We start from the raw sequence: 14022 nt of genomic DNA, 5'->3' as shown, positions 1-14022 counted from the left end.
TTGTGTCTTGTCTCTGTCCTTTCCCTTCACCCTGTCTCCCTCTGCTGGTCGTTGTTAGGTTACCTTTTCTCCCCCGCTTTCCCCCAGCTGTTCCTTGTCTCCTCTAACTACCCATTCACCCCGTTTCCCACCTGTTCCCTTTTTCCCTCTGATTAGGTCCCTATATCTCTCTCTGTTTCTGTTCCTGTCCTTGTCGGATTCTTGTTTGTTGTGTTTCATGCCTGAGCCAGACTATCGTCATGTTTGCTGTAACCTTGTCCTGTCCTGTCGGAATCTGCCGGTCTATCTGAGCCTACCTATGTTTGGTTATTAAAGAAGCTCTGTTTAAGTTAGTTCGCTTTTGGGTCCTCATTCACTCACCATAACAATGGCTGGCATTTGGTTGTGTCTGGTTATAATTGACGCCAGATAATGGATACTCGACATGCCTGCCTTGTTGTTTTATAGGATTTTGTCGGGGGATTTGCAAAGGAGAGGGGCTGTATCCCTCTGCCCTGCATGCACCAGTGTTCCTATTAATACCAGATAATTTGATAACCCCTCTGGGATGCAAGAAGCAACGTTGGAAAAGGTCATAATAGAAACCTACTCAGTAGTCAAAGTCCCAGCCAAACATTCAAAACACACACATTTAGAGGATACGATATGTGGAAAGATGAGAGCAGCACATAAAGGCTTACCCAAAATGTAAGTGAATATGATTTCCCCAAAAGCATAAGACACTATTTTGAACCCATTGTAAATTGCCTTGTAAACTCATTTCATAATAAAGTAAATAGGCAGTTACATCGTAGAGAACTAAAGCATTATTAAGCAGTGGTGGAAAAAGTACTCAATTGTCATACTTGAGTAAAAGTAAAGATATTAAATGTATTTATGAAGCCCTGATATCAGCTGATATCTCAATGTGCTGTACAGAAACCCAGCCTAAAACCCCAAACAGCAAGTAATGCAGGTGAAGAAGCACTGTGGCTAGGAAAAACTCCCCAGAAAGGCAGGAACCAAGGAAGAAACCTAGAGAGGAACCAGGCTATGAGGGGTGGCCAGTCCTCTTCTGGCTGTGCCGGGTGGAGATTATAACAGAATATGGCCAAGATGTTCAAATGTTCATAGATGACCAGCAGTGTCATATAATAATAATCACAGTGCTTGTCAAGGGTGCAACAGGTCAGCATCTCAGGAGTAAATGTCAGTTGGCTTTTCATAGCCGATCATTCAGAGTATCTCTACCGCTCCTGCTGTCTCTAGAGAGTTGAAAACAGCAGGTCTGGGACAGGTAGCTCGTCCGGTGAACAGGTTAGGGTTCCATAGCCGCAGGCAGAACAGTTGAAACTGGGGCAGCAGCACAGCCAGGTAGACTGGGGACAGCAAGGAGTCATCAGGCCAGGTAGTCCTGAGGCATGGTCCTAGGGCTCAGGTCCTTTGAGAGAGAGAAAGAAAGAAAGAAAGAGAGAAAGAGAGAGAATTAGAAAGAGCATAATTAAATTCACACAGGACACCAGATAAGACAGGAGAAATACTCCAGATATAACAGACTGACCCTAGCCCCTCGACACATAAACTACTGCAGCATAAATACTGGAGGCTGAGACAGGAGGGGTCGGGAGACACTGTGGACCCATCCGACGATACCCCCGGACAGGGCCAAATAGGTTGAATATAACTCCACCCACTTTGCCAAAGCACAGCCCCCACACCACTAGAGGGATATCTTCAACCACCATCTTATCAGCCTGAGACAAGAGTATAGCCCACAAAGATCTCTGCCACGGCACAACCCAAGGGGGGGGGGGGGGGGGGGCAACCCAGACAGGAAGATCACGTCAGTGACTCAACCCACTCAAGATACCATTATAGAAAATGACTCAAGTAAAAGTGAAAGTCACCCAGTAAAATAATACTTGAGTAAAAGTCTAAAAGTTTTTGGTTTTAAATATACTTAAGTATCAAAAGTAAATGTAAATTGCTCAAATGTACTTAAGTATCAAAAGTAAATGGAATTGCTCAAATGTACTTAAGTATCAAAAGTAAAAGTATAAACAATTTCAAATTCCTTATATTAAGCAAACCAGGCGGCACAAATATTATTATTTTTTTTTAAACGGATAACCAGGGGCACACTCCAACACTAATTTACAAACAAAACAATTGTGTTTAGTGAGTCCACCAGATCAGAGGCACTAGGAATGACCAGGGATGTTCTCTTGATTAGTGTGTGAATTGGACCATTTTCCTGTCAAAATGTAACGAGTACTTTTGTGTGTCAGGGAAAATGTATGGAGTAAAAAGTACATTATTTTATTTAGGAATGTAGTGAAGTAAAAGTAAAAGTTGGCAAAAATATAAATTGTAAAGTAAAGTACAGATACCCTAAAAAGCGACATAAGTAGTACTTTCAAACATTATTTTACTTAAGTACTTTACACCAGTGTTATTAAGCCTAAATGGAGAAGATTCCTTTTGTTTCTGTAATCTGCTCTCTAACGATTGTACATGTTATTTTTATACCCTGAGTAATTTATTGGAGCCCATAGACAGTCATAAATCATGTGTGTGTATCACGTTTTTACACTTCTTTCCTGGGGTGGATTGGTTGGAGATTATTGGGTTGTCCATGGATTACAGATTAAATACATAAGTGATTGAAGCTCTACTACTGTACACATACTCATTTAAAGGGGTGCATGGAGTGTTCAGAGATACTGTAGATGTATTAGCTCATTTAATTACTGGATGTCACTCACCTTTTGAAAATGTTTCTGTAATCTTCCTGTGTCAGAGCCCAAGGCATTGTATGGCACAGTGTATTCAAAGAAAGACACCATTGAATAGGCAAAAACAAAAAGAGATAGACTTTTTGAGCAATTGACTTACGTATTGATGGGGTTCACCTTGGGGTCATGATAGGGGCTGGACCAAATGATTGATGTATTATAATAATTGATTATGCTTATGTTGTATTAATAGAAGGGGAAGGGCTATAAGACCCCTCCCCCACTACATTTATAGGGTCCTTGACTACATATTAGCAATATATATGCTTTATAAGGTTTAATATTGTTCCACAGTTCTTTTCTAGTCTCTGCTTCTTATAAGAAACAGTCTGAGAGTGGTGTGAGCTATTGCAGTAAAAATAGGGTGTCTGTGAGAAAGCGCCTCAAGGCTAATAGAGATTCATAGACACAGAACCCTGCAGGGGAGTAAAAGAGATAAGAGACTAGTCAGACATACCACTATAAAGCAACTTGGGGAGTGGAATATTACTGCTGAGCCCTTAGAAAACACTGGAACTATTGTCTCTCCTGATGCATGGGCTTGGTCTCATGAGTAGAAGGTGTTGACGTAGGCCGTTACATCACTAGGGGTTGACTGCAAGCATATTAAAGCAACTTGGACCCTTTTCTATTTTGCAGAACTTACTCGGAAACATGCGTGCTATGTTCCCGTTGTCAACTTCTGTCTGCAATTACAGTACATTAATAAATGAATGATTGAATTACTTAAAGATATTGTCTGATTGCTGATTTCACCAATAAGCAAATGATTGACAACGAACAAGGAACCTACCCCAACAGTATCTACCAATATGCATAATTTTCCTCACCTTTTGAGAATTATTCTGCACTCTTCCCATGATCCTCAGAGCCCAAGGTGCCGTTCAGGAGGAAGCTGCAGGATGTGGAGGTCCAGGAGAAGATGACGGCGATGCTGCTGTGTGAGGTGCCCGTTTCGGCTAGCCAGGCCAGCTGGTTCATGGAGGAGACACGTCTGGAGGACAGCTCCAAGTACTGCATGGAGGAGGAGGGGACCATGCGTCGCCTCACCATCCGCAATGTCACCACTAATGATGATGCCGTCTACATCTGCGAGATGAAGGAGGGGAGCCGCACCGTAGCCGAGCTCACTGTGCTGGGTACGAGAGCCATTTTCTAGTCTCTCTAGTCTTCTGACAACCTTCTGATGCATCCATTAACAGATAAGGCAACATCATCAACATTGAGATTGTCCCTACATATACTTTGATGGGAAACATGTAAGACAGAAGTTAACATTGCTTTAGTTTACAATGACATGTTGTGCAGTTTCGTCATGTAATAGGCATTACTGCATATTACTGTCAAACGATACTGTGAAAATGCTGTCAAAACATTTAACGGCGCAAAGGGGGTTTCCAATTTCATTTATGACCTCCCCAGGGGACAATAACCTTGGTATTTAGTTTGCACAGTGCTAGTGCTGCAGCGTTGTAGACCACACTACACCTGCCCTTTGGTGACCCCTGTGCTTGTCACTTCCAGGGAACATCACTAAGAAGCTTCCCAGGAGGACTGTAGTGTCGGTGAGTGATACAGTGATCTTCTGCGTGGAGCTGGAGCACCCCTGTTCTGACGCCTACTGGACGCGCAACGGCGAGCGCCTGAAGCCGGACACACGGATATCCATTGCGTGCAGCCTCAGACAGTACACGCTAACCATCAGCCACTGCCAGGCCGACGACTCAGGAGAGGTGGCTTTTGTGGCTGGAGACTGCAAGACCTCCACACGATTCTCAGTCGCGGGTGAGCTACAGACATAGACCTACTTGCGTAGAACACAGACTCAACCCCCCCTCCCAAAAAAAAACAGACTCAAAGCCCTTTTCCTATCACGACACTAAATAAGGGAATCCTCAATTAGAACACACGTTTGAATAATCCCATCACACAGGTTAACTCTTATGTTATGTCCATCTGCAGATACATCATGTCACTTAGAATTGTCTCAGGATGTATCATGAGCCTAATCGAACTACACCTCCCTCCGCAGCTGCCAGAAAGCACCCTCCAGATCCCCCTATCGACGTGGTGGTGCGTAACAAGACCGACTCGTCCATCACCCTCCACTGGTCCCCCCCAGACAGTGACCGCCCCGTGCCCATCAAAGGGTACATGGTAGAGAGGAGGAAGGTGGGTGCCCAGACCTGGCAGAGGTGCAACGGCATGGAAGTCAGCCCCTTTACTGAGATCACGATCCAGAATATCACAGAGGAGGCCAGCTACCAGTTCCGCATCTCCGCAGTCAACGACTACGGCCAGAGCCAGTATGTGGAGGTGCCTGGGACCTTCTACCTCGGTGAGACAGAGAAACATCTCATTATCATTACTCCCCCATGTGTAATTTCTTTCTCTCTGTCTCTGGCTTAACAACAAGAATAATCAACTCTAAACCCCTAGCGGTGAGACAATACGTCCTATAAACCACGCCCTCTCCAGAGTTGATCACTTAAAGTAAAACTCCAGCACGCTGCTTTTGAATGAAGCATATTGACGTGGTTTATTTCACCCTTTCTTCCAGAGCCCTCTGCAGAGGTGAAGACAGGCCTGATGAACAGCACAGCCATCTCAGGCGAGGAGGCCTCCCTCTCCGTGGACCTGTCTGCCGTGTGCTCTGGCTCCTGGTCTATCAACGGCCGCCTCCTGCGGAGTGGGGCTGACTACCTCATCACACGCCAAAAGACCACACATACGCTGACGATCCGAACCGTCTCGATGGAGATGAATGGAGCCGCGGTCAAATTTGTGGGCGGTGGCTCCGAGAGCTCTTGTATACTCCACGTGAAGGGTAAGCACTGGAATAGAGAGCAATGCCAAGAATAAGATCTGTGGGTTGAATGTGCAGGTCTTCATTAGATTGATGATTAGACTTGCCTGTATAGAGGCTCTATATGCAGTGTCTTTATGAGTCCTTTTGTATTCATGCTATATAAGCAGTTAGGAACCTCAGGTTCAGGTAACTTCAGTTCCTCAGGTGATTTATGTTGGTAGACAGTCCTCATCGTTCCATGGGATTTTTCCACAAACAACAGCTACAGGTGAAACCTCTATTTGTAGCTCCAGCTGTCCGGTTCACCAGTAAGTCCGCTCACACCGAGGTGGTGACCTGCAGCGCCCAGTCCTCCGCCCAGCTGACCACAGAGGTGTCCGATTATGATGCTCAGGTGTGTAGTGGGGAAAAGTCCAGATGACTGAATGAAAGAATGAACAAAGTCATGCTTTATTGGTCTGTTAGGGTTATGAAACGTAAAAGGGGTAGTGTAATAAATACCAAAATAACGTAACTCTTTAGAATTGTTCCGATTCAATTCACTGTGTTAATGAATGGGTTGGGCTGACTCTTATGTGGGTTGTGTGTTCCGCCGAATTTTGAACGTTCCCTTTAACTCTGTAGGTGGTCTGGATGAAGAATGGACGGGAGCTGAAGGTGGGCAAGAAGTATGAGTGCATAAGCACCGACCGCAAGAGGATCCTGATGGTGCACAACGTCACCGGAGAGGACACGGGCATCTATGAGTGTGTCTTAAACGAAGACCGAATGTCCCTGCAGCTTTCTCTAAAAGGTACAACAGGACAGTCGAAAGATCAAGAAAAAAGATTCACCTCAACTCCTGTAGTAATCTGTCACGCTAGAAAGAAGAAAGCACTCCAATGGGCACATGTATGCACCCTGTGGGAAGTGGAAACCTGGTACCTCAGATCCCCATATCCTTTTATTAGAGTTGCAGGAATAGCAAAATGCTGTATACTTTCACTGAACATCGTTTTTAATTTTGAAATGTTTTAAAAATCTAAATCCAGTGGGTTAGTCAGACCCCGAGTCTTAAAGTGACAGTGTGTCAAATGCAACCTCTAACCTACATTGCCGACAGAAAGCCCCTCTCACGCCACGTGACACACAGGGACAGACTGGGCTGTGACAGCTAACACCAGGTGGTAGTGAGCCGTCTAGCATGGAAAAGAGCTCTCTGTCATCCTGTAATAAAGTCCAATGTGTCACTGGTACCGTCCCCCATCCTCCAACCACGCGCAGGCAGACACCCACCTATCATATGATGGTGTATGAAATGTAACTGTTTGGTTATAATAGAATAATCCAGTATTTGAAAAAGTGAATAACTCATCACAGATAAAATCTGTCATTGCGTTTATTATTTAAATATTCAATTCCATATGGTTCTTTGTTAACATTTAATTATAACCTTAAGGTGTCAATGGATTGCTGCCACATTTCTATGAAAGAAAAAAAGTGGACAATTCAAGTGTTTGTTCTTGATGACAAATCCCATCCCTGTTTCTCTTCCAGATGAAGCCAAGTTCCTGAACAAGCCCAGGGGTCCCATGGAGGTGGCGCCTGCCCTCAGCGGGGACCTGGAGTTGAACTGCGAGGTGTCGTCTGCAAGCGCGGTGGTGGTGTGGAGGAAGGATCAGACACTGGTCACTGAGGACCAAAGAACCACCGTCGTCTCCAAAGGGACACAGAGGAGACTGGTCATCAAGAATGCCAAGAAGAGTGACGAGGGACACTACTCCTGCGAGACAGTCGAGGACAAAGTCACATTCCAGGTCAAGATCAAAGGTAAGAGAGAAGGAAATGTCTGTCGAGCACACTGGACCAATAGTATCATTGTATTTCAGTTTGTTTAATAACCTAGGCAAACCTTCAGAATCCCAGACTGCCTATGCAAATATTGTTCCTGTTTTTAGTGCTCAACTCTAAAATAAAGGTTTCTGATTTTACTGTGCCATTCTATGATTGTTTCCACAGAAGCCCAACAGGCAGTCTTCTACAACAAGGAGTCTGTACAGAAGGAGGTGAAAGCTACTCTCTCCCAGAAAGCCACTCTGAGCTGTGAAGTGTCCGACCCAAAGACTGAGGTGAAATGGTACAAGGACGGCAAGCTGCTGACTTCCACTGAGACAGTCTCCACGGAGACAAAGGGCAGGAGTCGTCTGTTGGTAGTAGACAAAATTGAGAAGAAGGATGCTGGAGAATACACCTGTGAGGCTAGAGCAGAGAAGCTGGTCTTTAAAATACATGTTTCAGGTAATATTCTGACTATCTATTGTCTGCTTTTGACAAAGGTTGCTGGAGTGGTTGTTCATGTGCCAGTCGTTCAAATCCCTCTCAGTCCTTGGAGATGGTTTGGAAAATGTACATTTGAATTGCTTCCGCTCTGCTCGTTATCTTAGAAATGTATGGTTGTTTTGTTAGTTTCAATATGTTGGGGCGGCAGGGTAGCCTAGTGGTTAGAGCGTTGGACTAGTAACCGGAAGGTTGTGAGTTCAAACCCCCGAGCTGACAAGGTACAAATCTGTCGTTCTGCCCCTGAACAGGCAGTTAACCCACTGTTCCCAGGCCGTCATTGAAAATAAGAATTTGTTCTTAACTGACTTCTTAACTGACTTAAATAAAATAAAAATGTTATAATTGAGAATGAAATCGGTGAGTCTATCAGATTGATCATGGTTTGTAGATTTGGGCTTCGAAGTTGTTTCATTGGGTGAATTTCATGGCTTCTCAGGACACTTCAATGGTGCGCTGTCTCTGTCTCTGCAATATTAGAGTTATAGGTGGTTGACATGCTTAACTATCAGTCAATGCTACCCATGTCAATCAATCAAATGTATTTATAAAGCCCTTTTTACATCAGCAGATGTCACAAAGTGCTTATACAGAAACCCAGCATAAATCCCCAACCATCAAGCAATGCAGATGTAGAAGCACAGTGGCTAGGAAAAATTCCCTAGAAAGGCAAGAACCTAGGAAGAAACTTAGAGAGGAAGCAGGCTCTGAGGGGTGGCCAGTCCACTTCTGGCTGTACCATGTGCAGATTATAAGAGTACATGGCCACTAAGCCCAGATCGTTCTTCAAGTTGTTCAAACGTTCATAGGTGACCAGCAGGGTCAAATATTAATCACAGCTGTTGTGGAGTGTGCAACATGTCAGCACCTCAGGAGTAAATGTCAGGTGGCTTTTCATAGCCGAGCATTCAGAGGTTGAGACAGCAGATGTGGTATACAGGAAGGGAGAGAGGGAGAGGGAGAGAGAGTGTAAAAAAAACAGCAGGTCTGGGACAAGGTAGCACATCCGGTGAACAGGTCAGGGTTCAAAGGCTGCAGACTCAACAGTTGAAACTGGAGCAGCAGCACAACAAGGTAGCATGTCTGGTGAACAGGTCAGGGTGCCATAGCCACAAGCAAAACAGCAGAAACTGGATCAGCAGCACGACCAGGTGGACTGGGTAATGGGACTGCCAGGAGTCATCAGGTCAGGTAGTCCTGAGGCATGGTCCTAGGGCTCAGGTCCTCCGGGAAGGGAGAGAAAGAGAGAGACAAATGTCCAGAGTCGAAATATCATGCTTTTAGTGTTTAAACCCTTGTGATGCAACTTTGCCCCTCCATGATTGTTCCCTTAGAAACCCAACAGTCTGCTTTCACCAACAAGGAGTCTGTACAGAAGGAGGTGAAAGCTACTCTCTCCCAGAAAGCCACTCTGAGCTGTGAGGTGTCTGATACCGAGACAGAGGTGAAATGGTACAAGGATGGCAAGCTGCTGACTTCCAGTAAGACAGTCCACATGGAGACAAAGGGCAAGACTCGTCAGCTGGTGATAGAGAAGGCGGAGAAGAAGGATGCTGGAGAGTACACCTGTGAGGTTGGAGTGGAGAAACTGGTCTATAAGATTCAGGTGACAGGTAAGGAGGATCTACTCGCTGTCTGGTCTGCTTTTGCTGGAATGGTTGTCTGATATGCACATTTGACATGTTTATCTTAGGAAAATATAACTGTTTTATATTTATCTCTCTTCTGGGAAGCTTTGGCAAATGTACTGTTAAATTACATTTAGATTTAGTCTCAGTCAGAAACCAATGCCTATTTTGTTGTTGCCGTAGTGTTAAAATTGCAATTTTAGGATTAGTTGATTCTACCAGACAAGGTGGTATGATCTTAATTTGATCACCCTGTTGCAGGACAACTTTACTGCAATACAGGAAATGTGAAACTTGTAGTGTATTTGAATTTTAAAAATGCTTTTAAAGTTTGAAATTTCCTCTTTGACATTTCAGACTTGATTTTGCCTTACGAAAAATGTAGCAACCCCTACAAACAATTCCCATTTACTGTTGCTGCAGGATTATCTTCCTGCTGTAGCAAACTGGCAAAAATCCTACACCTGTATTTGGCGCATCAAGGTTGTTTCTTTGCTTGATATGGCTCTGGTTGTTTTGACTTCTGACTTGCTATTGTTGCTTATTGGGACGTCTCACTGGTCTCTGTCCCTTTTGGGGCTGTGTGTCTATTCCCATTCTATATTTGAATTGCTAATGGTTGATTTACAGAAGCCCAGGCTGTCTTCACCAACAAAGAGTCTGTACAGAAGGAGGTGAAAGCTACTCTCTCCCAGAAAGCCACTCTGAGCTGTGAGGTGTCTGATACCAAGACAGAGGTGAAATGGTACAAGGATGGCAAGCTGCTGACTTCCAGTAAGACAGTCCAGATGGAGACAAAGGGCAAGACTCGTCAGCTGGTGATAGAGAAGGTGGAGAAGAAGGATGCTGGAGAGTACACCTGTGAGGTTGGAGTGGAGAAACTGGTCTATAAGATTCAGGTGGCAGGTATGGATGTTTTGCAACTATTGGATTTACTGTCCGTCTATCGTCTGCTATAGAGCTTATAATGGGAGGGATGGTTGTCCAAATGCCTGTCCTACAGATATTTATCCAATACAACTTGTGTTTGACAAAGGTTCTTTCATTTGTTGAGTTGTCTTCCCAAGTTGATGTCTCCTGCAATTTGTGTCGTTGCTCTAGCTTATATTATGTCTGAAAAAGTCTGTTTCCATGCTTGTTGCATAGTTTGTTTGTCTCCGTATCATGTTAGAATTGTTGACTCCTGGTGTATGTTCTGTAGTTCATTGTCCCCATGGTCTGTACAGGACAGTAAGGGATGTGTCCTGTGTTTGGTGTTGATACTGTTTGACCCCAAATTAAACATTTCTGCCATTTTGCCCCTCAATGATTGTTCCATCAGAAGCACAACAGTCTGCCTTCACCAACAAGGACTCTGTACAGAAAGAGGTGAAAGCTACTCTCTCCCAGAAAGCCACTCTGAGCTGTGAGGTGTCTGATACCAAGGCAGAGGTGAAATGGTACAAGGATGGCAAGCTGCTGACTTCCAGTAAGACCGTCTCCATGGAGACAAAGGGCAAGACTCGTCAGCTGGTGATAGAGAAGGTGGAGAAGAAGGATGCTGGAGAGTACACCTGTGAGGTGGGAACAGAAAAGCTGGCCTACAAGATACACGTGACTGGAGGTAAGGAGGAGTTCTTTTTTAGTTTCATGCCCTCTGTGATGCCATTTAGGCTTTGGTTGCTGGAATGGTTGCCCATTTGTCTGTCCTACGAATTCAAGTTGTATTATTCTTATTTCAAGAAGAGATTTACAGCACCTAGGTCTGAGGAGATGTTATGGGGCACACACAGTTACATTTTCAGTTCTGTTTTTATCTTACAAACTTACAGCTATTTTGTTATTTTCAAAGTGTAATTGGGACCATAGAATTTGTAAGTTCTATCTTACAAACAGAAAGGTTTGGGGAGTTTTTTAATTGGTTGTTTTGATTCCTCACAACAATGTCCTTTTAATAGTGTGTCTTGTTTGACTGATGTTGCTCATGGGGATATCTGAGTGCTCTGTTTCCTTGTTTGTTGTTCTGGTGTGTGTGTGTGTGTGTCCGTCTCCATAAAACATTTGAATTTCCAATGGTTGACTTTGGAAGGCGGCTCAATGTCCAATACCTCCCGTATTTGTCCAGTCTACAGATATGGTTCCTGTTTTGATGTTATATTGAGTGGAAGGTTTTTAATTTCCATCATATCCTTCAATGGTTCCTCCTTCAGAAACTCAGGCTGCCTTCTATAACAAGGAGTCTGTACAGAAGGAGGTGAAAGCTACTCTCTCCCAGAAAGCCACTCTGAGCTGTGAGGTGTCTGATACCAAGACAGAGGTGAAATGGTACAAGGATGGCAAGCTGCTGACTTCCAGTGAGACAGTCCACATGGAAACTAATGGCAAGACTCGTCAGCTGGTGATAGAGAAGGTGGAGAAGAAGGATGCTGGAGAGTACACATGTGAGGTTGGAGCAGAGAAACTGGCCTTCAGGATTCAGACGGCAGGTAAGGACATTTAAAGCCGCTGTCTATTATTGTTTCCCAGAAGGCTTTGGAGGCTAAATAGTTGTCAATATACACTGAGTGTACAAAGCATTAGGAACACCTGCTCGTTCCATGACGTAGACTGACCAGGTGAATCCAGGTGAACGCTATGATCCCTTATTGACGTCACTTCAATCAGTGTCGATGAAGGGGAGGGGACATGTTAAAGAAGGATTTCTAAGCCTTGAGACAACTGAGACATGGATTGTGTATGTGTGCCATTCAGCGGTTGAATGGACAAGACAAAATATTTAAGTGCCTTTGATTGGGGTATGGTGGTAGGTGCCAGACGCACCGGTTTAAGTGTATCAAGAACTGCAATGCTGCTGGGTTTTTCACGCTCAACAGTTTCCTGTGGGTATCAAGAATGGTCCACCACCCAAAGGACATCCAGCCGACTTGACACAACTGTGGGAAGCCTTGGAGTCAACAATGGGCCAGCATCCCTATGGAACGCATTGAGGCTGTTCTGAGGGCAAAAGTGGGTGCAACTCAATATTAGGAAGGTGTTCCTAATGTTTTGTACACTCAGTGTATGTGTTCTCTACATTGCCTATAAATGTTTTCCCTAAAGAAAAGAGATCTTATACTGTTGTGTTGTTTGATTGTCTTGAAATGTATTTTTTGCTTCATTGTCTTCCGCTTTAGAAATGCAGATGGTTAATTTATCTCGCAATTGTATCTCTTTATGTCCCCCGGGTCTGTTGTGTGTAAGACATGGTATCTGGTTTGGTTGTTGGGATTATTTGACCTTGAATTTAATGTTTCTGGTACTGCCATGCATCTCCATGATTGTTTTCTCAGAAACTCAAGCGGCTTTCTCCAACAAGGAGTCTGTACAGAAGGAGGTGAAAGCTACTCTCTCCCAGAAAGCCACTCTGAGCTGTGAGGTGTCCGACACCAAGACGGAGGTGAAATGGTACAAGGGCGGCAAGCTGCTGACAACCAGCAAGACAGTCCACATGGAGACAAAGGACAAGACTCGTCAGCTGGTGTTGGACATTGTGGAGAAGAAGGATGCTGGCGAGTACACCTGTGAGGTTGGAGCAGAGAAAGTGGCCTTTAAGATACAGGTGGCAGGTAGGGACAATATGAGAGCTGGCTGTCTATTGATGTTTCTCTCAAGGTTTTGGTGGGTGAATGGTTGTGAATATACCGTGTGTGTTCTACATTGTCACCGTGTGTTTTCTCCCAAGCAAAGGGATGTTATACCGTTGTCTATTATGATTGTTTTGTTCATGTTGATATAAGATTTGTCTGCTTTTGTTGGTTGAAATGTCTTTGTCTCATAATGCTTGAGAAATGCTGATTTTTAACTTACTCTGGCAATACCACTTGATGTCTCCTTTGTCTGTCACGTACAAGATTATGTTAATGGTTTCTGATTTGGGGTGGGGATTGTTTTACCCTGAATTGGGGGTTTCTGATTTTACCATACCCTTAATTGATCCCCATTCAGAGGTCCAGGCAGCCTTCAACAACAAGGAGTCTGTACAGAAGGAGGTGAAAGCTACTCTCTCCCAGAAAGCCACTCTGAGCTGTGAGGTGTCTGATACCAAGACAGAGGTGAAATGGTACAAGGATGGCAAGCTGCTGACTTCCAGTAAGACCGTCCAGATGGAAACTAAGGGCAAGACTCGTCAGCTGGTGATAGAGAAGGTGGAGAAGAAGGATGCTGGAGAGTACACCTGTGAGGTTGGAGCAGAGAAACTGGCCTTCAGGATACAGGTGGCAGGTATGGATGATATGAAAGCTGGTTGTCTATATTGATATCTCTCTCAAGGCTTTGGATGCTGAATGCCCCCCCCCAAAAAAATGTTATATACAAAAGCCGATGTTCTCTGAATGTCTGTTTTTGTTGTAGATTTCTGTCTCTCGGGTTGCATATTTGTGTCTATCTAAAACTATATTTGAATTGCTGGTTATTGACTCCCAGTCCCATGTATATCCCATGTAGAGATATTCATCCTGTATTTTTTGTGTTCTACCCT

The 14022-nt window shown here is 44.3% G+C and overlaps 1 protein-coding gene across 21 annotated transcripts in view; it reads left to right on the top strand.

The window, feature by feature from the left end:
* The window catches only part of obscnb (obscurin, cytoskeletal calmodulin and titin-interacting RhoGEF b), a 99123-nt gene that overhangs the window by 17821 nt on the left and 67280 nt on the right, over window positions 1-14022 (top strand). For all 21 annotated transcript variants that reach the window (XM_090225409.1, XM_090225426.1, XM_090225425.1 and 18 more), the window contains exons 3-16: window positions 3644-3913; window positions 4299-4559; window positions 4807-5112; window positions 5335-5601; window positions 5871-5977; window positions 6208-6376; window positions 7120-7392; window positions 7582-7860; window positions 9234-9512; window positions 10158-10433; window positions 10849-11130; window positions 11717-11992; window positions 12836-13111; window positions 13491-13766. In XM_090225409.1, the coding sequence (XP_090081535.1) occupies window positions 3644-3913; window positions 4299-4559; window positions 4807-5112; window positions 5335-5601; window positions 5871-5977; window positions 6208-6376; window positions 7120-7392; window positions 7582-7860; window positions 9234-9512; window positions 10158-10433; window positions 10849-11130; window positions 11717-11992; window positions 12836-13111; window positions 13491-13766 (3597 nt within the window). The remainder of the gene's footprint in view (window positions 1-3643; window positions 3914-4298; window positions 4560-4806; window positions 5113-5334; window positions 5602-5870; window positions 5978-6207; window positions 6377-7119; window positions 7393-7581; window positions 7861-9233; window positions 9513-10157; window positions 10434-10848; window positions 11131-11716; window positions 11993-12835; window positions 13112-13490; window positions 13767-14022) is intronic.

Source organism: Oncorhynchus mykiss, chromosome 28, assembly GCF_057628025.1.
Source record: "Oncorhynchus mykiss isolate SJ-2025 chromosome 28, ASM5762802v1, whole genome shotgun sequence".
Taxonomy (NCBI): Eukaryota; Metazoa; Chordata; class Actinopteri; order Salmoniformes; family Salmonidae; genus Oncorhynchus; species Oncorhynchus mykiss.
Note: the sequence above shows the minus strand (reverse complement) of the source record. Positions and strands in the feature narration are given on the sequence as shown.